Raw genomic sequence first — 23,364 nt, forward strand, 5'->3', positions numbered from 1 at the left:
GTATTATTTTCTATATAATGTTGAATACAAATGCATCCACGCATGCTGACTACTAAGTGTGTACGCTAATGTGCTCTTCGTGAATTGTTCGTGCGAAAACAATATTTGCCCACTTGTGAAGGGAATAGTTTTTATCTACAAAACTAAGATTTTCAAGAATGCATTAACACGTCATGAAATTGGTAGCAAATGCGTTCAAACATATAAGAGAGTAGTCGAACACTTTGACTCTGATAAAAAAAAACAATTATTTGGTTAGAATTTGAACATTGTGTGATGAAATTCATAGACTGTATGCTCTTTTAAAATATTTTCATGCTTTTAATAGATCTGATCGAATATAATTTAGAAATTATCATTAATTGGTGATTCAAAAATTAATACTAAAATATTTTATAAAGTTTACGAACGATTATGAACTTTTCAAATTTCATGTCTTAGCAATATATTAAGTATACACTTTAAAAAAATTGAAGACAATGTAAAGACGAATCTTGTTCGATGAAAACATCATGCTTTTTAAATGAAAAATTAAAGTAATCAGTTAGTTTAAACGTTTCATTAATCCCAATTTTGCAATGAAAAAGATGAAAGAGCTTTTATATCTGACATGTAAGAGTTTTGAAAACATTTAGAACTTCATAACTCAACGCCTAAGCAAAACGTTTGATACCCGAAGTGTTTAACGTGTTTTAGTCAATGTGACTGTAGTGTGTTGAATATCGCGTTTTAACTATACGTAAATATAAAAAAATATGCATGACATATCCGTTTACTTTATACCGTTTCTCTATATTTTTCTCAGAACGATAGTTCAAAAGTAATTTTTTGCTTGATCAAATTTGTGCAGCATTTCTACATTTTTTGTTTTTTATTTGAGTGCAATTATTTATACAAATCGATGATATATTCGAATGATAAATTGTTACTATTCTCATTATATTCAATGGTATTGTTGAGAGTGTCAAATAACGTGTCTGTTATCAACACGAATCACACCAATGAAACAAAAACACGAAAGAAAAAGTTACTAACCTGATGGACTGCCTGGCCTCAAATTAGCTCCATTAGTTTGTATTGTCTGAACTGGGCTAGGTGGTCGTTGTGAAACTGGTGGTTCAAGAATATCACGATACTTTGATACCATTAATACAGAGATGAAGTAAACTATAGCCAGGGACAGAAACTGAGCCTGTTTGGTTTCCTCCTGAAATAATAAATTGATATTTTAAATCAAGTATTTGTCAAGCAACTGCCGTAATTGTATGTCAATATATAAAAAACTTACAACATCTCTGTAAATTACAGCACGCAACCGGTTTACATCCATATCTTGCAACAGCTTTTCAGGATCTTTAACTGGACTGAGTTGATTTGCTAAGTTATCCACAATGTTCTGGAATACATTAGAATATTGTATAAATATTTTTATAATTTGTCTTTAATAATTAAAAAAGAAGTTTAAGCAATCTATAAATCGAATACTAAGTAGTTTCTTCTTTTTAGTTTTTTAATAAAAGAAGCATAGATGTACTATAACTATTCAAGATACTGTAAATACTATGTAAAATTTGCAATCTAATGTAGACATTGGTAAAACTAGGATCACAGTTTATAGTTTCTTGTACTCGATGTAGTTACACAAACTAACTTTTATATGAAAAAATAAATTAAAATTTGCCATAAAATATAAAACTTTCTGATTTTACTTGGAGAAACTGAAAACAATCAAACAAGTGTCATAAATGCCTGTTAATTTGTGTTTTTTTTTATGATGGGTAATTTACTAACCCTACTAGTATATTTATACGGTATAGAAACAACTCTGATTTTTGTTAAAGTACTTGTGTGGTACTTGTATGTATTCTACGTACCTTAGGCGACGTTTGGGCTCCACGAATGAGTGATTGTATGTGCTGTGATTTATTATTAGTACCAATTTGTCGACCTAACATGCTGTACGTTCTGCCGCGTTCTTTACACTCTAAGCAGTTTCTAACAGCACATGTACAGACCTAAACAAGCATTTTTATCATGGAGGATTAAATAAAAAAAAAGTGTTCTCAAAACAAATAATACTAGCTCCATTGTAATAATTCAAAGCAGCATCTTAGATAATGTTATTCTGTTCTGTATTACAATGGTGTCAATCCTAATACATTTTTCCAAACAATCGAAAATATAGTGATAGTCTACATTGATTATAATAGCAATCACTATTTTTAAGATATTTAATATATATTTTTGTTTTAAATATTTTCTATCGGATTATACTTCTTTTTGCTGTTTCAATAACGACAATAACTTGGCGACTACGTGTACTATATTAAATATTTATACGACGTCAATAAATAATTTTTAAGGACTTTATAGTAAAATATAATAATCTATAAGTGGCTTCTCGTAAAAATAACTTAGTTTTTCTGTTTTCTGAAAGGTGACTTTAAAATTTTAAATAACAGAATAGGCAGTTAAAGTTTCGATGCAAATATCTTATACAGAAGTAATAGAAAGAAAAACAATAATTTAAGTCATTTTTTCTGAAAGCTCACATAAATTTTAAGGGAAGTGCGCTCAGTACTTCGTTTTTAAGAAGCTTTTTTGTGTAAGTATTAGAGTTTATGTAGTATAAAGATCTGAATATTGCTCAGATGTATAGAATAAAAATTAGAAAACTAATTTCAATTATTGCTATCCTTACTATTTCCTAAATCTAATAAAAAATAACACTATAGTCTATGAATACAAACCAGTCGTAAGCACTGTCTCAATATTCCACCGCTAGACATGTTCTTTTCAGCTTCTAATTCTCCAAAGTTCAAAGAACTAGCAAAAATAAGTACATCTGCCATATTAACAAGTCTTTGAAGAAAAGAAACTGCAACTTCGATTGGCATTCCTTGAGTAGGTTCAATAACATCCATTTCGCTCTGTGAAATAATTTCGTTCTAATACATTTCTTGCTTTGGCATTCTTCTAGGCAGCTATTATAAGTACACAAAAGATATTTTTTTTTATTTTAAAGATCAAGTATGATGAAACTTACATTTGGCGACGTAGCAGAGGCAAGCAATGGCAAAAGCCCACCGCAGGCAATAATTAAGTTATCTGCTAATTGTGAAATTAAGTGTACAGTGTTAACAACGAATATAGCATTATCGCTACTATTAACAAAGTCTAGGACTGATTTTGTAGAATGGCTAAAAAAAATAATAAAATATTAATACTTAAAAAACCAGCACACAGATAGAATATATGAGAAGAAAAGTTTATTGTACCTTCGCCACACTTGAATGTCAGTTTCCAAAGAAAACAGTACATCAGAAAGAAGCCTTTGATGAATGTACGACCACTTAAATTCTGGTATTCTGAAAGGTGGCCTTGAAGGTCCAGGACTGAACATCGGTCTTGTGGAAGGATTAGGTTGCTTCGTTCTTTTAGATTCTGTAAATAAACATTAGTCCGTCAGATAAAATATTTCCTACGAAGTTAATGATATTGTTATTATACTTTGAAATAAAACAAAAGTCACAGAATCATGTTGAAAATATATATTCTTTTAAGTTAAAAACAGAGCGTCATTCCTACCAAAATGATTCGGATCGACTTGCGTCGAGGTTGAGGCACTCCTTGGTCGTTTTTGCGGCGAGGAATTTTTCCTCTGGGACGTCACGGCACCGTCGCTTTCGTTGCCGTCACCATCCAAATTTTCCGTCGAGACATTCGGCAAACTGGACCTACGCCGATGTACATCGGTGACAACTGCATGATCAAATTCAGAGGTAGTTGTCATTGAATTGTCCTTAGCACTCGTGTCAGCAACAGCGCTTTGAGGCACAACACCATCGGCTATGCTTTGCGCTGCGGCATCGCAGACCGTGGATATCGTTGGAACTTGCTCTTTGGCATTTGGCACTTGCGTCTCGCTATCTACAGAACTTTGAACATCATCGCTATTATTACAAACATCACTAGAGTTTACGTCTATGGCATCGTCAGCTGTTGTCGTCGTCGGCAGCGGCGTTGTCGTCGTTGGTGCAGCCAAGACTTCTTCCTCCTCTTTATCACTTACGCTAGTAGAAATAATGGACGGCTCCTTCGTATCGCGTTCTGCTATGCTTTCATCATCGTTACCATTAATAACAGCACTTTTTTCATCGTTTTCTTTCGCCACGCACTCGCCGTTAATCGTCGAACTGTTCGTCACGGCAGCATTTGTGTCTTTATTTTCAACATCGTTACTTGCACTTTCTTTAGCTTCCTCGCTGGATTTTGCCGGACTACTTTGACCGTTCAATTTATCAGAGATCTCTTCCACTTCAGACGATTGTTTTTCTTCGTTTTCTGTTATGTCCGTAATCGTAACTGATTGATGAGACGATTCCTCGATTTGCTCGGATTCGTCTTTTTTGCTTTCCTTCTCCTGCTTCTCCTCGGCGATAGAAGAATCTTCTACTTTTGTTTCAGGTGCATTCTCTGATTCATTGACTTTATCAACCACATTATTTTCTTTTATCGAATCAGTCGCTGCTGGTTTTTCAACTTCAGCTACCTCTTCGACTAATGTACTTGGTTCTTTTACATTTTCGATTACGGCACCAACTTCGATGCTCGTAATAGAATCTGCTTTAGAATCTTTCTCTGCAACAACGCTGTCTTCTGGCATTTCAGAGAAATCTTTGACGGCAGTTGTGTCAGTTTCACTAGCTTCCGATTTGTCATAATATCCGTTGGCTATTTCTTTAACTGGAGAGGCGGTTACTTCCTTCTCGTTTACTTCAACACTGCCATCGACTACCTTATCTTCGGGCGTGTCTAGTTCGGTTTTATTAGGTTCATTTTCTGTCGTCGGTTCGGTGGAAGGTGTCTGCGTTGACTCCTCGCTTTCTCTGATGGTTGATAATGAATCTTCGTTATTTAGTTCATCCTGATTTGAAGTTTCCGCATCATCGTCTTTTTTCGTACTCTCGTGAACCATCGAATCTGGACTAGAGCTCTCGACCTTTTGAGCATCACTAAGGAATTCACTAGAGCTTTCGATTGAGACTACTTCGCTCGTTTCTTGCGTCGTTTGCAAAGAAACTTCGCTGTTCGCCTCCTCAAGGATCGTTGGCGTCTCTGTGTGCACTGCTTCGTATGCCGACGTAAGCGTTGCATCTGGTTTGTCGCTTAATCTTAAGTCTAGTGAGACGACCTCGCTAGACTGTTGAGTGCCATTGTTGACTTGATTACGAGAGGCTACAATCGCTGGACTTCCGTCGCTTTCCGTGTTATCGATAGAGTTGAGATCGCAGCTGCAAGACTCATCCAGACGATCGTTTGCCTCTATCGTATCGTACTCCTGTAATCAAATTCAATACCATGGTCAATAAAGTATCTTTAAAATAAAATACATTAATTATACTAATTTTTAAAAAATATTTTTTATTTATTTCAAATTGATTGGCCAAGTTTAAAATTACAAAATTTCTATTTGATTCGCTTTTCCATTAGTTTATGTGAACTGAAATCAGATTTTAAAATCCCGACGGAGATTTTCGCGCGATATTCTGTTTGACTTTTGATGTGTTAGAATTGTAAAAATGATGCGATACGCACTTTATAGTTGCTATCGACATGTTGTATTTCCTGAGATTGATCGTTCACCCATTGAGCTGGTCGAGTGTAGCCATTGTTACCAGAATGCTGCTGATCCCAACCAGAAATTGTGCTAATTGGCCTCTGTTGCCTAACCTCGGGATCAGTGATGTTGTCGGATCGTTGCCTCTCATAATGTTCATACATTTGAGCAAATTGCAATTTGAATTCCTCATACGATACCTAAACAAGTACATGGAAATTTAGTATGTCAATATTCACGCACTGATCAAAATTATAAATCGAATGTATTTCATTTCACTTTAAATTGGAAAGCATTACATACTTTGGAATGTACAATGGCGAGAGTATCGACCCAAACTCGCCAGCCACCATATTCGTGTTTGATTGCATGATGCAAAAGCATGCGAAATAACGAGTATACCATATCCGAAATCTTTTGTTCTTCTGTGTTTTTCGGATGAATGTAAGCCATCGCTATGAGCCACTCTTGCCATACAGACATTTGCAAGACTGTGCGTCGATTTTCTCGATTATTATTGCACAAAAGAGTCATGTCTGAAAGAAACAGCTTTTTTACCTCGAGCAGCTGTTCGGTTTGCTTGGATTGCCTGATAAGAGTTGCAACCACTTTGAGGATCACTGAAAAAAGAAATTTTGATTTTTTAATTGTTTCCTTTCCAAACAAAACTGAATTAAAACAGGGTTTAATTTTTAGCGAAGAGGAACTTACTAGGATTTTCTAATCGATAGTGTGACTCAGGTTCTGGATGTCTTGTATACAGAATTTGTTGGCTAATGTGCTCCGTCATTATCTCGTACAAAACGTTGTATGTAGGTAAAGTTAGGGTCTCTTCGTTCAAAAGTAATCTCTCTGCGAGTAGTGTATACAGATTATGCGGGCTCATTACATCGTACTTTCTTCTGTAACAAAAAACAAAAATTTTTGATTCTCAAATTCCACAGATACGTCATGGCTAAACTCAATAGTTCTGAATTTTTACTTGTGTGTGCTGCGGCTAAGGAAGAAGCCTAGAAGTTTCAACGCCTGTAACCTGATCAATTGGCTTTCGGCTGCCAGGAGTTTGAAGATTGTTCTGACGCCTTGCTTTGCATCGAAGGCTGGAACCATAGAGGATGGTTGTTCTGACATTAAGGAAATCAGCATTTGCAGCACGTCATGCAAATTTTCATCCTGTAAAATATTAACAATAACATTGTAAACGATGTTGATTGAAGGAAATAAAATACTCAAAATCAAATTTAAGAGTCACCTCGTGCATTGTCGTTAAATAATTCAAAATGCTCTGTAATTCGTCATCCTTAACTCCGTTTCCAATCATTATTAACTGTTTCAGAAAAAGTAGGATGTACGATCGTATAGCTAGAATGTCTTTTTGTTGAGGTCGGGGTCCATCTGTAAGCGAAACAAAAATAATTTTGGTTGATATAACATCACATTTTTATTGTTATATTTCGAAGTGTGCTAATACAAGGTTTAAGTCAATAGTATATTACGATACGTGTGACCTAAGTAGCCGATTATTGCACGGCGTGTATTAGGAGGGTGATAAAACGCCGTGCACTGATGGGCTGTTTAGTTTACGAGTATCGGATAGTAAATTTTCTCTATACAATGCGAAATCGCGCATTTGATAAAAATCGTAGTTGAGAGTCAAATTGACAAATTGAATTGTACTCAGTTCATAAAAACGCATAAACTTTCACTTAAGCCCGCAAATTCGAACAGCTAGTGTCAAAGGCTCGAGTAATGGCATAGTGTCACATTTGACGCGGAAGTGCAAAGGTAGCCTCTGCTAGACGCGTATGTAGGCAAGCACGTACCAAGTCCCTTTGGCGTGATGCCGCTTTTGCTTCGAGGGCTCGCAACCCAGTAGTAGTACTTGAGCGTGTGGACCGTCTGTAACACGGTGGAGACGCGCCTCACGTTCGAGTAGATCTGCGTGTCGCTGAGGAACTCGGTGGCTAGGTAAGAGTAGAGACGCGTCTGGACGGGTGCCGGCGTGTAGATCCACAGGGCCGGATTGAAGAGGACGTGGTCCAGCAGCTGCCATATCACGAATGAAAAGTAGAAATACTATACTCACCATGGGTCTGCCTGTTCTTCGGACACACCAATCTAATTTCGACTTTTAAAATTGCTCTACTTCTACCAAGTTAGCATGTTTTTTTCACTTGTTTCTATATTATCTTACTTTTAACAGTTTTGATCTTCTTAGATAAAATATTCACGTATGAATAAAAACTGAACTATCATATTTTTACGTAAATAAAAGAAGAGGAAATCATAAGTTAAATCAAAACATTTTTATGCTCATTCAAACCTTATACATTCTATTTTTTTGTCGGAGCAATGTAGATAAAAATTGTTTTATTTTGTCGTTATTCGAATTTTCTTACCTTAGAATGTCTCTATGCTAAATATAAATATTTTGTTCAATTTTATTCGCAATATTTTCAACTAAACAATGTATAATCTACTGAGACAGGAAGTTAACAACTGGCTGCATTTAACAAGAGAGAAGAGGTTCATATTATAGTCGTACAATGTAGATCATCTGTTCAATTCTATAGGAGATACGAAGTGGAAAGGCCATGAATAATTTCAATACAGACTGATACGACATTGATCTGATGATATATGCGTGAATAGAAATCGATGATCCTTCAATATGTAATGTTGATTAGACAATAGACATGCATTACACGATATATTTACACCTTAATAATGGATGATAGAAATAATATGAAAAAATAATAATTATTAAAATATTAACGGTTTATTATTTGTATTTAAAATAAACCATGTTATATCTTTGCAATTAAAGCTATTATTAAATTACTGTTCTCGTCTTATCGTGGTGTTTGTACTGTTTGAATGTAAGTAAATAGTTTATTCAATTTTTAAAGTATTTATAAAAAGTTACAAGTGGCAGTAATGGCAAGCCAAGCAATAATATAAGCCACTCGCCGACTAAAGACTTGCGCTACGCATTGAGTATATGTAGAGAAAATTTAAAAGTCGGTAGATTGCATGCTGTCCGCTAAATGTAAGAAATCAATTTTAGATTTCAAAGTTCAAAGACTCATTTGTCATGCTTATATTTATATGATGTGCTTTTTGTGTGCTTATTTTAATAGAGAAATATTATACGAAACGTATTTCTGATGTGTGATTGATTTTTTTATACGTATCAACTAGACAGCCGATGCGCAAAAAATAGTTTTACAAAACAGTGCCTTACAGTGCTGAAAAATAAAAGGTGCTTAAGTGCGACAAATTGACATATGTCAGGGTTACCGCTAATGATTTTTTTTCAAACATTATTGTTGTTAAATGTTTTGAATGACAACAATAGTGTTATTTCTTAACAGCACATAATTCAATAGACGATCAAAGATTTTCTGATAGAAATTCATGTATAAACCTCATTTTGTCATAACTAAACGTGTAATTAAAATTAATCGAACATTATGCTTCTCTCAAATACCTGCTTCAACAGGAGGTCGCTGTTAGCGCTGAGACACGTGACTAGGTGCTTCGTAAGCTCAAGAAAGGAAGCAAGAACTTCCGTAGTGAGGTGATCTCTACTCGCTCTTTGCAGCATGTAGCTAATCACAAGGAAGCCCCTGTTTTGCACCATATGTTGCTGCACTGTCTGTGAGCTTTCCACTAAGTCACATATAAATCCTAGTAGTTTCGAACTGAAACGTAAGTAAATTTAAATACATATTGCAAACGTACTCGAACATCTGTTATTGCATTAAAAAGTGATGGAATAAATGAACTAATGAGTTTTCGTCATAAAAATACAGAGTAAAGAGATGCAATAAGAAAATTACAAGATATGTATAGTGCATAAAAATTTACGTTACCATAACGTCGGATCTCGTTTGATGTCATTAGGCGCTATGCAATCATAAGGCATGTCTAACTGCGAGAACAACGGAAAAAGAACTTGAATTCCACCGATGGAGTTCAAGGTACTGTGTATGGAATGCGTAATTACAGCTTTAACATCCTAAAAATAAAAAAATTTTTTTGAATAATTGCTTCTGCGACGGATAACGCTATTTTCATCAGTGTGTGATAACACACAAACGAGAGCAGTTGGAAAAAAAAAACGTGAAAACAAACCTGCAACATCAGGGCGTGTGGAGTATGTACAAAGTAAGAAACGTTTCCCTTCGGTGCGCTCTGCAGACACAATTGAGAGTCCGTTGCGACTGGATTATACATGAACATAATTGCGTTGGACAACTTTCCATCGTAAAGCACCTGCGACGTTAAAAACTTTTTATTGACTTGTCGGGTCGACAAAACAAAAAAATCTGCTACTGACAAAGACACATGCGCGGACCTCGTACATTTTTGAAACTACGAGAGGTCCGCACTATACGCTACGACAAAAATAACTACGTGGATACGCACACAATAGGGAACACACGAATGTGTGCAGTGTACGTGCTGCACAAAGGGAATGGTGAAGTAGGCAGCTTAGAACGTATATCATATGGTACTAACGCAGTGAGCGATTTCTATTATTTACTACAACAGGCACAACTTCATCGTACAAAACATAACTTATAAGAAAACAATATACACATTACACAAGTTTGATAACACTTTTCAGAAAAAATAAATAGTACTTAAAAATCATATAATTGCTTTTACGGAACAAAAACCGATGAATTTGAACATTTATATGTTTCAATAGTGTATATACATAACCATGTTTTGATACTGTACTCGTGAAAGTGGAGAATTTTACCTCAGACGAAGGTGAGCGCAGTAAAGAGATGATTACGTGCGTAGTATAGACATTTTAAATAATGATGATTGATATGGCGAAACGTAAAATAAAACGAAAATCAAAAGGGGATGCTTACAGTTATCATACTTTGGTCCATCATGCTTGCGAGCTCCAACTCACCACTCACCCTTTTATGATTGTCGGGCAGATTTAGGTAACACTCGTTGTCGAACCGGAACTGACTCTGAAAATCCGGCAAACAATTCGATTTAATACTCGATGCATTAGAGTCCATTAGAGTCCATTAGAGTTTTAATTAAATTTTGAAATGTACGTTGGTTTCAATTTTGTGATTAAACGTTTACATTTTCGTCTCTCACATACAACCACAGCTTTGTGTATTTTGAGATAGAAATAAATTATTTCAGGTTTTTGGTTTAACATAGGAAATTACACGAGTATAATAGCAGAAAAAAGCGTCTACCTTATACCCAGGACCCAAGCGGTGCATCGCGCAAATCTGATGCGTGGTCAGCGCTTCGCTGAAGAGATAAATTGCACTCATCTGTCCGCAGAAGACGCGCTCCTCGTCCAATTCTGGCGTAGCTCCGATATAACATTTGTCAAATGGCTGCGAAAGATGGAAACAAATAAAAGTGTTAGTGGAATTATTAAATTTAAGACTTATACATAGAGACCCGGGAAGTTGCAACTTGCAGTGGTGAGGAAAATGCCAGTCCAAAACTGTTTTGTTCTACGGCCACTCAGGCATGAAGCTATTACACTACCAGCGGATTCCGCATTCTCAGACCGTCAGGGTGCGGATCTTTTCTCTCCGAGTATACGTGTATATACTCACATCGTTCGTCGAGACGAACCAAGCCATCTCCGTACTCGAGGCCAGTTGACCGTTAACCAGACACTTAATTTCGCTCTTAGTCCACCTATTATATATGTACACTACTGCGATCATGTACCACTGAAAGACAAAAGCGGTGCATTAGTCGAGTATAAGAGGAGAACTTCGCCAAAACTTAATTTCAATGAAAGAAAAACTGCTCTCAGACTTAAACTAGATGAGTAAGAAATTTTGAAATTTGCATCACAGAATAATGATTATCTACTTTTTCAGTGGTAATCTGCCATCATCATTGAGCAGCGTATTTTTTTTTCTATTCGAATTAAAATTATAAGTTGACGATACACTACGTTCAAAAAAGTTACTAAATTTAAAAAGCGAAGTATTATGGTCCAAAGAAATACCTTTCGTGGCTGAAATTCGTATTTGACACAATGTTGGAAGCCCTTGCCCTTCACTTTCATCGACGTAAGGACTAGACAATTGCCAACGAAATGTGCCGAATAACCTACGCCTTTACCGGTTTTAAAACTGAAAAAAGAGAGAGAGAGAGAAAGAGAGCAAGTTACAATATTGAATAAAGCAGACAATGAGGCGATTATTTTTAACAAACCCTCGTCCAACCTTTAGTTCAGAAATATTTCAACACCCCATTAAAAAGCGAGTTGTCTCGAGCCGAATCCAAACAATCGCGCGGAAAACAATAAAGGAATAATCACGGTTTCACTTTGAATATTAAAGCTCGCTTCGTTATCGAAGCCCAAACAAAGCAGTATTAAAATACTGAGCGCGCGTTTTGAAGATTTTCTGATGACGTTGCCTTAATAATAGCGAAGCAATTAATATAGGAAAAGAATGGAAAAGAGAAGGAAGCTAGGAGGGATCGAGAGAAAGAAAGAGAGGGAGAGAGAGGGTGGCGGGGGGCAGAGATAGAGAACAGGGGGCGAGTGAGCTTTTAAAAAGCACTTATCGCTGCTGCAGCTGCCGCATCAGCAAAAGCCGTAACGTGCCACAGTATAACTATACTCACCAGTACAGGTACGGCTTCTCGCGTTCGATATTAACGGAGTTGATGGGATCCAGCCTGAACCATGTCGTGAATGTAAAACCGCTTTCATGCGGCCATTTTGCTAATGGCGGGAGGACAATTGCCTGAACAAACGTGAATTAATGTTTCGACTCAATGAAACTTTCATCAGGCGTAAAATGATTGCTCCTGAACAGCAGTGTACGTTGCAGTGTGTACGTGTATGTGTGTGTGGATCGCGCACATCGTTGCAGACTACCGCTCGCTGTCGCCGCAATGATGACCTCATCCATGCTCTCTCAACACAGTTCGAGGACTTGACAAATATAGCCTCATTCATACGCGAGCGATATTGAATTTCCCTCGTAGCGTGTATACGCGTAGGTGGAGGAGTTTTTCGCAAAAACTAGTCTGGCCAGAAAATAAAATCCCTAAAAAGCAGATGCTCGCGAAATGGAGATCTCTCGTTGGAAAATTGCATGGAAAACAAAAAAAAATTCGCCTCGCCGTAGATGCTACAAAATATGCATAGACGCAAAGTGGGGTCGGAGGGACACGGTGTAAAAATTGTGTGCGCAGTACGTTTTATGCGCTCGTCTACAGTCCCTCTGTTGAGCATTACGCTCGTAAATATTTCAAAAATTCCATCAGCGCTAATCTTCCATTAGTTCGCATTTGAAAAAAAAAAAAAAATTGAATCAACTTTTGGAATGTTTATCAAGTCCGTTAGCTTTGCAAATTTTCCCTTTGAGCGAGTGTCCGACTGAAAAAAAATGTTTCGCGCGAAATAGTTCCTCCTATACGCATACTGCGCGCGAATTTTTCCGAAAAAACTCAGCGAGCGGATGATGCAACGAGGGCGACGTGTATAGTGTAGTAGAATGTAGAAATAAAAAAAAAAATGGAACGTATAAGAAAGAAGACGGTTAATCGACTCACCGATCCCTTTCGTCCAGGAAAACTGAAAAAGACGTCGGGGCCGTTTCGCTGGGGCATTTGCCGCAGGACGTTCAAAAGCTTCGCCGAATGCCGGGGCTGCAAAAATCGAGAAATTGATTTCGTTACTCTGGCCGTTGTTACAGTTCGAGAGAGAGGGAGAGAGAGAGAGAACTATAAAGCAGCGGACTACACGGGTCTTTGTGGATAGAGGCCCAGCAGCGAGCTGCGCACGCTTTAGAGTAACGCTTACCCATTTCCCTTTGACTGCCTTCATCGCGCCGAACAAAAGCTTCAATTCTTTCACCGTTATGCTGTAGCTCGCCAGTACGCCAAGCATATCGATCAGCAAATCTGCGGATTAAACGGAAATACAGCGTTAATTTGTGCATACACTGACTCTCATCGTGTACGTAGAAGCCAATGGAAAACGTAGCAGCAACGAGTTACCAACCTGCAACAATAGTTTCTGCCCGTGATAACCGATGCAGAACGTGCTCGATTAGATTTACGTCAGTACATGCTTGCAGATTTCTGACGCTCTTTCTCAGAATAGCGATGAAGACGCTCCAAATTTCAGCCTGAAACAGACAAAAATATACAGATATTTATTGAATCAATGATAATCCATAAAGTTTGCGTTCGCTGAATAAGGCTTTGGGACGTGAGAGCAAACAACTTTCTCTGCGAGACAATAAAATATCCCATTCATAAATTTAATAGCGAAACGAGCCGCGGCAAAAAGTTTGCAATATAAATTCCGTCTTCCCTGATAACTATATCGCGCGCGGCTCCGTTGAATAACAAGGAAAACGACGGGGACGCTCGTGTTTTACGAAACTTTGTTACTGGGACACGGCGCCGCCGGCGACGACAGCGGCGGCACGCGAAAGTAATAAAAAATCCGGCTCCCTTTCATAATTTGAGCATCTTAAAATGTAGCAGCGGGAGAAAGAAAACTCTCGCAGAATGCCACTGCAGTGCGCCTATATTGCAAAGTATTAAGAAGCATCAAGAGAGCCGATATGCGACCAATGCCTCGGGTGCAGAGCGTCACGGCGCTCGCCAGGAATGCAATAATAAGGCGGCGCCCCGTCGCTCTCTGCACCTATATACCTATACATATATATATATATATATATATATATATATATGTGTGTGTGTGTGTGTGTATACGTACGCTTATACATGGACGCAAGCGCACGCACGCGTATAGAGCAAGGAGCCTCCATATTTTGGAATACATATCCGCCGGGGATATCAGCTGCATAACAGTAATGCCAGCGGCTGCAGGCGCGCATGCATGTATACACATACGCGGCTAGTCGTATTGCTCCCCCCGCTCCCCGGCTCTCCCTAACGTGAAAAGCTTCGAGGCGCACAACAAGCCCCCCGAGAAAAAGGCTTTTCAATCCGAGCTTTCGACGACGTGCCGCTGAATATATTGCTACGTCCGCGCTCTCGCTAATTTGCGTTATGTATACCTATAAGCTATACTGGACTTTATTTATCGCGCGCTCAAACGTTGTTTACGTCGCAGCGCGAGAGAAAAGATTGAGCATATATTCGTTCGGTGAATCATATTAAAACGTATAAAGCTCTAACATGACGTTGGCGGAGGCAGCGTATCGCCCGAAAATATTCGAGGTAATAATATGTTACGTACGAACGCGTGCACGAATGTCAAGCTTACTGCTTTTAAATCCAATTTATTCACGCAGCTGCATACCAATATAATTTTCGAGCGTTCGTGGAACAAGATTATAAGTACGCTTTTGCGAGTTTGTTTAAATAAAATTTCAACTTATGATTATAATAGCTGCTGCTTGTGAATGTATCATCATTGTACGAGGTACGTGATGAACGTGTTAAATCCGGTATACAAGTGGAAAAATAAACAAATGGTCAGCCGAGCTCGAAATGTGTATTCTAATGAAATATTTCGTCGTGTAACAAAAAAGAAGGGTAAATGCTTCTCTTTCTTAATAATGAAATCCTGCAATAATATTAATTAATACGCTCCAATAGGATTCACGTTCAAAGAGCGTCGGGGAATCCCTTTCACGCAGGCCGCGCTGCGTTACGTTTAATGAAAGAAGAAAGGCGCGCAATAGAGGAAACGAAAATAATTGCAAATTAAATGTGACCAGAGCTGCAGTATAAATAATACGTTAAGATCGGTGTCAGATTATCAGCTTTTCCTTCAGAAAATAAGCATCAATCACAATAGCAATTACAGACTGTGAAGAAGCGCCGTCTCCTTCTCTTTATACAGCCATCAGAAGGCGTACTTTCGGAGTCCACTGTAAAAAAGGACACAACGTTAACGTGAAACAAAAGGAGAACATAAAAAGGACGGAAAAGAAAGGATCCGTGCGCGGACTTTAACTCGGCGACTGCGCCGGGGAGAGGTTTTGATTCATTAACGTTCGTTACCGCGCACATTTCGTTACTTTACAAACGTACAGCGTAGTTCCGTAAATAGCGCAAATCTCGATACCTCGTGCTTTCGTAGCAGCTTCCCCCCGAGCCAACCACTCAATGATTCCAATTCTCTCTCTCTCTCTCTCTCTCTCTCTCCCTCTCTCTCTCTCTCTCTCTCTCCCTCTCTCTCTCTCTCTCTCTCTCGTCTCTTCGACACAGACCAGCCAAGAGCGATTCGAGCATTAAGGCATCACGCGTCGCCGCAGAATAAAGGGGAATCGATTGGCACGTTCCCTCCTCTACTGCACCTGATTATTTCTCTAATTACTGAAATTACCGAGCTAATTAGAGAGAGAGAGAGAGAGAGAGAGAGAGAGAGAGGCTTGCGCTGCGCGTTTCACGGAAAGCGGAGCCCCGCTCAATTAGACCATCAGTTAATTTTAATAATCAAAATATATAGAATCATATAGAGCGGAGCTCCCCGGTGCTGCATCCTCAGTTTAACAGCCGTCCAATTCGTTCACTGGCTTTGATTAACGAGCCTTTGCGCGCATCCGCACGCGAGTTTCAGACCTATTCCGCGCTTTTTATTATACATCTTTTTAGAAGTCATTGCAAATGATTTTTATTAATGAAGACAAGTTGTATTGGAAAATTGTGTTTTGATAATCAGTTACACACTCAGAAAGTTTTGCGCTTTTTAGAAAAGCAATTGCAGGATTGCAAGGAAGCTGATTGAATGTGAAACATCTCATATTGAATAGAAGAAATCGGTATGTTTATTTTATTTGATTATTTAAAATTTCTTAATTAATTCATTTGTTTCTTTATCTTTTAAAAATGAAAATGCATACATACATTTAAAATACGTTTGTTAAAGCAATTGCTAAAGGTTCATTAATAAACCGGAGGGTAAAAATATGCGCACGCGAAAAACACTGTATTTCGCCACAGCGTAATATAAGCTATTCGATTTAATTTTCACTTCACTCATGTGATTAAAATGTAAAATTTTTCTCCAAGTTTTGGAAGATAATTTGCTTCCAAAATGCAGCAATGCGCAAAATAATACAAAAGAATTCATTGAAAAATGTAATTTAAAAAGTTACTACTTTTAATAAAATAGAAAAGAGAAATAAAACGGATTTGATTAAAAGTGTGAAGCTGTAAACAAGCGCAGTTTCGAAAAAAGAGTCGAATAAAAAAAACAAGAACAACGTCAGCGTGAACTACTTTGCACACGCTAGTGCGACACTGCTTTATCCCACCTACGCTTTCTCAATGAATGAGAGTGGTTGTAGTTGTTGTCCGTGTATGTGTCAACGGGGTCAAAGTCGAAGAGACAGCAAAGCTGCTGCTGCTGCCACTACTCTCATGCTGAAGTCTTATACTCCGATGTCGTCTTTTTATAGAATTCACTATTACGGGTAATTTTAAAAACTCCGTGTTTTCTCTTTTATTTTATTGGCGTGATTCGCCAACGTTAATAATTGAGTAGGGACGCATTTATTTGTCAATTTCGAGTAATGGCTTGATTCGATTCAATTAATAATACATGAAAGTATTTCAATGCTCGAGAAAAACATGTGAGGAATTTCGTCCCCTATACTCGTCACGATTCGAATATCATAAATTCTTCTGTAAATTTTGCATACTCTGCGTGAATGTGGCACGCTTTTCAAGAAAAATGTGCCGGGTCGGTTTTAATAAATCATACAAAAAAGTCTTTCAAACTTTATTCAATCATTTAAATATTTAAAATCATATTTGAATAAAAGATTCAGCGATTGAAATATCTCTTCTTTCCCGAATATTCGTACATCGAGACTGACAGGCATACATAGGCATACATTCATCCTCAGTGTCAGTATTATGTTTGAAAAAGTTTTGGAAACGAATTAATGTTTTCAAGCGTGAATTGCTTTTTATATTACTTATCAAGCAGTTTTCATCTTTTAACTTTGTTAGGAATTTAACAAAAAATAATGCTAATTCACACCGGATTAGATATAGAGATATGTTCAAAAATTATTTTTAACGATCGAGATATTAAGAACGAATTTGATTATCGAATATATAAAAATGATAGTAGAGTATCGCAAAGTTAATAATTGGAAAAAGTACAATTAATTGAATTATCTTCAAAGCATGCGGGAGCATATGATAAAAATATGTAATCCTATTGGTCATCGTCGAGTCTCATTTAGAAGTTGCATTGTCGAGTCTTTAATTAATCGAGTCTTTAAGAAATTTAATGCTCATATGAACGCAGGTACCTATCGTGAAAAATTTTGCGTCTTATTAACGAGTAAACAAATGAACAACGTCCAGGAAATCTAACCTAACTAAAATATAATTGTACGAGAAGAAGATAAACGACGCGAAAGTTCGAAAGGTGCAAAAAGTGTCTTACTTAGCAAGTGTTTTTACTACTTAGCTTAAGCATCGTCACTTGATGGACGCGTCGCGTCGATAACTCTTTTTACATTTTTTTGCAAAGGCGTGATGTATTACCGGATCAAAAGCGTAGTATCAAGTGTACTGCAAGAACGCTCCGCCTTTTTAGACTAAGGACAGATTTTCCGAGTAAAAAATTGGTCGCTATCTGGAGCGTGGTAATCCACGTTTATCCTGGGTATTTTCGATTTTCCGTATATAGAACGTACCCAGCTTGATCGGATAATTTAATTTTCAATCACTCGTGCTCGAATAGTGCCGCATAACGCAACGGTTTTGCCTTCGCTAAATGGCGAATTGTATCATCGGATGAGGTTAGAGGTAAAAGCGTTAGGTTACAAGAAAAAGCGTTGCGCAATGAAAAATAACGCAACGCAAAAGCGTTGAGTTATGAAAAAAAAACTCTTTTGATTTAGTCTTGGCAAACCTGTGCGTTATGCGGCACTTTATCATCGCACTCGTGAAAAAAATAGTGTGGGCAACTAGTGCGATAAGTCCATGTGCAACTTATCACACTCATTACACAATATACTATTACAAAATTAGATTAATTTTTCTCGAATCGAAAGTAATTCAATATATACTGAATATGGTATACAATTCGCCTTTAACTGTTGCGCATATAACACGCATACAAATTTTAATCGATAATTGATTTTAATAAATTAATCGCCAGGAATCGGCATGTTGCTTTACAACAAATGCTACAGTTGATTAATAACTTGATTCATCCAAGCTTGATTAAAATACATTGTTTCCATATTCCATTGTCTGACCAAACAAAGTGTGCCTCTACTGAAATGTAGGTTATTTTCTGCGTTTTTTTACGCTTCTGTAATAGAATTATGATTAAATAATAAATAATAACGATATCAAACGAATGACGAAGTCGTTTTTAATGCCCTCACAGACAATGGAAGAGCGCCAACATCGGTAAATCATTTTCAAGAGAAGAGCTCTGATTCCAATATAACTAATGACGGCAACATTATCGAGAGGCTGGCGCGCATTCTTTCGTGACTCTGATAATATTCGCTCTATGATTGATGGAAACATCGTCCGATCCCTCGCTATTCTTTGGCACCCTCGGAATTCTTTTGATATCCCTATTACCACTTCCTATTTATCAACGGGTTCTCTCAGCTAGAAAAAATATCATACGATCATCACCTCGATGCGAGTAAAAATATATCTTTATCGTCGAGGCCCTACATAGTAATTATTTAGCTAGTAAATAAAAGAAGACAATCATATTTCATTGTGATGAATCCTATACTCTCGTTGAATTATTCTTATTTCGGTATAATTAAGTCTGCTACAGCTATACTACCTTATGCATTTTACTCATAAGATACAGTCTCAAAGTTTTTAATTGAACAGAAAATAGTTTTCAGGTGTAAAACTGGACTCTTACTCAGTGAATTATGACTCCTTCCACTGGGGGCTTTATATAAGCTTATAGCGGTTGACACCCCAAGAAAGTACAGCAAGTCATAAAAGCCCGAGTGCACGCAGCACCGCAAGAAGAGCTAAACTAAAAATAATATACAGCCAGGGACGAACATTTTTCTTAAAGAGCCTTTTTCAGTAATAAAATAAAAGAGACGCGCGCCTTTGAAAAAAACGCCTTCTAAAACATTTGACTGCACTGGTTTACAATTGCTTTATGCAAGTTAAGAATGCAGCGCCAGTTTTCACATTTAAAATTCACACGGTGTAGTTAAAGAGCTACTTCAAAGGGCATGACAATATCACGCGTGGAAGCCTTTGACTGAACAGCATTAAAACGCAGATTAAAAAGGATTGAGATTTGAAATTTTTTAAATAAAATTCTGAAAGCTCGCGTTTGCTCGATAAACAAGGAAATCTCACAAGTTAACTATGCACCCATCCCAAGCGGAATGCGATACCCTCGCTGCGTGAGAGCCAATTAACTAATAATAGCAGACTCTTTGAGAAGCCAAATATAGTACACATAAAATTTTCACATAGTGCATAATAAAATACCGTGAATAACCCTCCTGATTCCGAGCCGAAGCCGTTTGGTGTGGCGAATTTAATCATCTTCCGTAACTCAGCCGTTAAACTATTTATCCGTGGTCTGAACGGTAATGAGTAACTTTGCGAGCGGCGTCTCTAGGATCGAGCGTGACAGCGGAGCATTAGCCCCGCGCGGGCTGCAGGAGAATCATCTGGCCGCCTGGGCCGTGTCAATGTTTGTCATTCTCGCGTAGCACGCCACAAACAGCCCTTTGACACCCTCCCCCCCCCCCGCCTGTACTGCACTCGCTTGCTATCGCATTTGCATAAATATACACACAGCGCGAGCGCGCCGTGGCTTCGGCGAATCCGCGCGTTCGGCTATGCGTGCATTATGTATAACGATCCCCCGCTCCTTCTGCTCCGCCGCTATACCTTTGCGCAGTGTTCGCTGCTTTATATAATGGAGGCCCCGATGTTTTGCCTCATTCAATATTCTCTTCATGGCGCAGCTGTTTTTTCGAGGCGCCCCACGCGCCGCTGCGAAGTGTATAGGGAGACTTGTGGTTGCTGTTGCTTCTGCTTTGCAGGGGCTGAATTTTTGAATTCTTAGAAGCCTATACGTGCGCTGGAGTTTGAGCCTGGATTTGATTTCATAAAACTGCCAATATATCCACTACATTCGCAAATATAACTGCGTGGCGAGCGCCATAAGGGCGCTCCAGATTTTATTGCGTATTATACTGTACACAGAGTATATAAATTTGATTAAAGTTTTTCCCGGATCGCGTTAAACAAATACATCGTCTCATATCAAATTCGGCGTTTATCAGCGTGCGTACAAAATTAATTAAAAATCTGATCAAACACTCTGTAAGCGAAGCTGCCTTCGTATACCGAACTTGGCTTTTCATCAGCTGCAATGCTTACAAAGTTAATTAAAAACCTGATTATTCGTTTCCTCTATAATGAAACTGCGTTTTCGTATATCCGAAGAGGTGGGAAACTAACAAAGCTTTAAAAAATACATCAAAAGCTCGCACCAAAAAGAAATTAAGCTCACAAAGGAACGGGAAAGTGTATTGATTGCGCGAATACGTGCAGAGTTAATTCAAGGCTTATCATATAACGTTACAATAATACCAACTTCACGAGTCATTTGCGCTGAGACAATATCCGCACTGCGTAGGCATCTAGAGAGAACGTCGCCCTGATAATTATCGCGCATGCGCACTGCCGCAAGAATCAAGTGACTGAAGTAGTGGTTCACGCGCGAACGATCAGAGGGACAAAGCTAGGCGAGTATGCGGGAGAAGTGCACACTGAGTACGTCTTTCTTGCGCAAACTTCGAGGGGACAAATTAATTTTCTACGGCAGGGGCACGCGCGCAGTTATATATTATGTGCTTAACTCTTATGTGCTTAGTTGAGGCAGTCCATGACATTCCCACATCGCATCGATGTTCCGAGCCGGATTTTCGAGAGTAAGCTCTGCCGGATGAGCTTGATTTCTTTGCTCGAATAAAATTGCTCACTCGGATTTTGAATTTTCGAAATTCTGGGAACATCTGCCGACTTCTGATAGTCGGCCACAAATTCGAGCATTTTTTTTTTGACTCTTGAGGCTCTTAATTAGCAGCTCGAAAAATAAACAGAGCGAGAAAAGTCTATCTGATGTGGCTCAAGGGTACTTGATCGTCGAAACTTTTGTGTGCAGAAAGATCAGGCTTGTACTAAGTCGATTTTTTCGAGGGCTTGATTTTTCGAACCATTTGAAAAGAACTATTTTGTGAAGCGTATAGAATCTCATCAACAATATAGCTGTATCAAATAACATTGAAAAACATTATTCGTGCACATAGGCATTATATTGTATTACTCTGCGTAACAAGCTTTCAAGCTCGTCAAATGATGAAAAAAAAAAAAATATATAAAATAGGTAGAATACAATAACAGTTATTAAATGATTCGTGAAAGCAATTGAAAAGCGACGATGATCCCCTGGTAGAGGTGATCAGCAGTTTTTAACCCATTCATGCCAAGCGAATTAGAGAAACGTAAACTTTAATGTAATAGAAAAATATAAAATAAAATCACAATTCGGAATTCGAGCAGTCCTTCGCCAGTGCCTGAGCAGTTATCATGTCTTGAACTGGCCAAGTCGGTCCTGATCAGTGTTTAGTATACTGAGCAGTTTTACTGCTTTTTTTACCAGGGGATCCCTGTAGATGAATACCAAAATCCGTCCGATACCAAACGCAAAGAACGACAGCAGTCGCAAAGGTCGTCAACAACGCAGCTATACCATATCGATAATGAGCATTGTCTTTCGCGGCTCTATCTACCGAGTTTTATCACCCTTTCAGCGATAAATCCCAATCATAAAGTTGTACGAGTCAGTCGAACTCCAACTCCCGTGTCCCCCCAGCCGGGCAAGCAAGCTAACCTCTCTCTTGCTTGTCTCGCAGCTCGCGGCAGAGCCAATGTTATAAGAGACAAATGCGCGCGGGAACTTTTAACCCCGGGACAACTGGCCGGCGCTTATACACACCAAGTCCGAGGACAAACGCGCGGCCGGGGTGTGTGTATAGTGGCCGGCTTTGATAAGAGCCAACCGAATTCGAAGGGAGGGGGTGGCGCTGCACTGCAGGAAGAGGAAGGACGTCGTAAAAGCGGCTGCAGCGTCCGTGGAGCGATTCACGCTTCACGAGAGCCGCCGCCGCTCGCTCGCGTAACTTTCAGTCCCGCCGCGCTATACCGCTGCCGCTGCTGCGCTCTGCGCATTCTTAGCTACGGCTGTTGGCCGTTTATCACTTTGAGTGTGAAAGGTTCCTTTCTATTTCGAGGCTCCGCACACTCCTCCCCTCCGACGTTTTCTTCTTTGCCTCAATACCGCTACTCCTTTCTTTGTACCTTTGCAGCAGACCTCGGGCGTCCCTTGGGAAAGGCCAAACTGGCCTTTTCCGGGAAATCACCGACACGGAAAATGTTTTGTTGCAAGCATTTGCATCGCGTGTACGACAAAAGCATCGTGTTTCGGAAAACATTCACGTCCTGTAAACTATTTTTTTCTATTCAGAAATGAGCGTTATTGTAGAATATGAAAAAGATTTTGCAGAGCTGTGTATCCGATAGCGCGAAAGCAGCGTGAATACATTTGATTCTCAGTGGATGTCAGAGTGGAGCATCGATGCTACGCACAGCAAACTTTTCTCGAAGATTGTGTCGGTCATCCAGTGGAGCATCGCAACGCAATTCCCTTCTCGATTTCCACTTCCTGGAGAGGCCAACATCAGACGAGCAGCTGA

The 23,364-nt window shown here is 38.6% G+C and overlaps 1 protein-coding gene across 15 annotated transcripts in view; it reads right to left on the reverse strand.

The window, feature by feature from the left end:
- Positions 1-23,364, reverse strand: part of LOC100118775 (neurobeachin) — a 316,568-nt gene that overhangs the window by 68,726 nt on the left and 224,478 nt on the right. For 7 of the 15 annotated variants that reach the window (XM_016988195.2, XM_031925728.2, XM_032601696.1 and 4 more), the window contains 24 exons: positions 13,650-13,776; positions 13,449-13,549; positions 13,199-13,294; positions 12,263-12,384; positions 11,637-11,763; positions 11,233-11,352; positions 10,858-11,004; positions 10,510-10,617; positions 9,758-9,898; positions 9,496-9,641; positions 9,111-9,324; positions 7,444-7,696; positions 6,873-7,015; positions 6,603-6,793; positions 6,332-6,522; positions 5,924-6,240; positions 5,599-5,820; positions 3,589-5,341; positions 3,279-3,444; positions 3,047-3,200; positions 2,751-2,930; positions 1,875-2,015; positions 1,289-1,396; positions 1,036-1,207 (listed from right to left, as the gene is read on the reverse strand). In XM_016988195.2, coding sequence (XP_016843684.1) covers positions 1,036-1,207; positions 1,289-1,396; positions 1,875-2,015; positions 2,751-2,930; positions 3,047-3,200; positions 3,279-3,444; positions 3,589-5,341; positions 5,599-5,820; positions 5,924-6,240; positions 6,332-6,522; positions 6,603-6,793; positions 6,873-7,015; positions 7,444-7,696; positions 9,111-9,324; positions 9,496-9,641; positions 9,758-9,898; positions 10,510-10,617; positions 10,858-11,004; positions 11,233-11,352; positions 11,637-11,763; positions 12,263-12,384; positions 13,199-13,294; positions 13,449-13,549; positions 13,650-13,776 — 5,440 coding nt within the window. The remainder of the gene's footprint in view (positions 1-1,035; positions 1,208-1,288; positions 1,397-1,874; positions 2,016-2,750; positions 2,931-3,046; positions 3,201-3,278; positions 3,445-3,588; positions 5,342-5,598; positions 5,821-5,923; positions 6,241-6,331; positions 6,523-6,602; positions 6,794-6,872; positions 7,016-7,443; positions 7,697-9,110; positions 9,325-9,495; positions 9,642-9,757; positions 9,899-10,509; positions 10,618-10,857; positions 11,005-11,232; positions 11,353-11,636; positions 11,764-12,262; positions 12,385-13,198; positions 13,295-13,448; positions 13,550-13,649; positions 13,777-23,364) is intronic. The other 8 variants (XM_016988202.3, XM_016988198.3, XM_016988203.3 and 5 more) reach the window with 5 other exon arrangements.

Source organism: Nasonia vitripennis, assembly GCF_009193385.2.
Source record: "Nasonia vitripennis strain AsymCx chromosome 3 unlocalized genomic scaffold, Nvit_psr_1.1 chr3_random0004, whole genome shotgun sequence".
Lineage (NCBI taxonomy): Eukaryota > Metazoa > Arthropoda > Insecta > Hymenoptera > Pteromalidae > Nasonia > Nasonia vitripennis.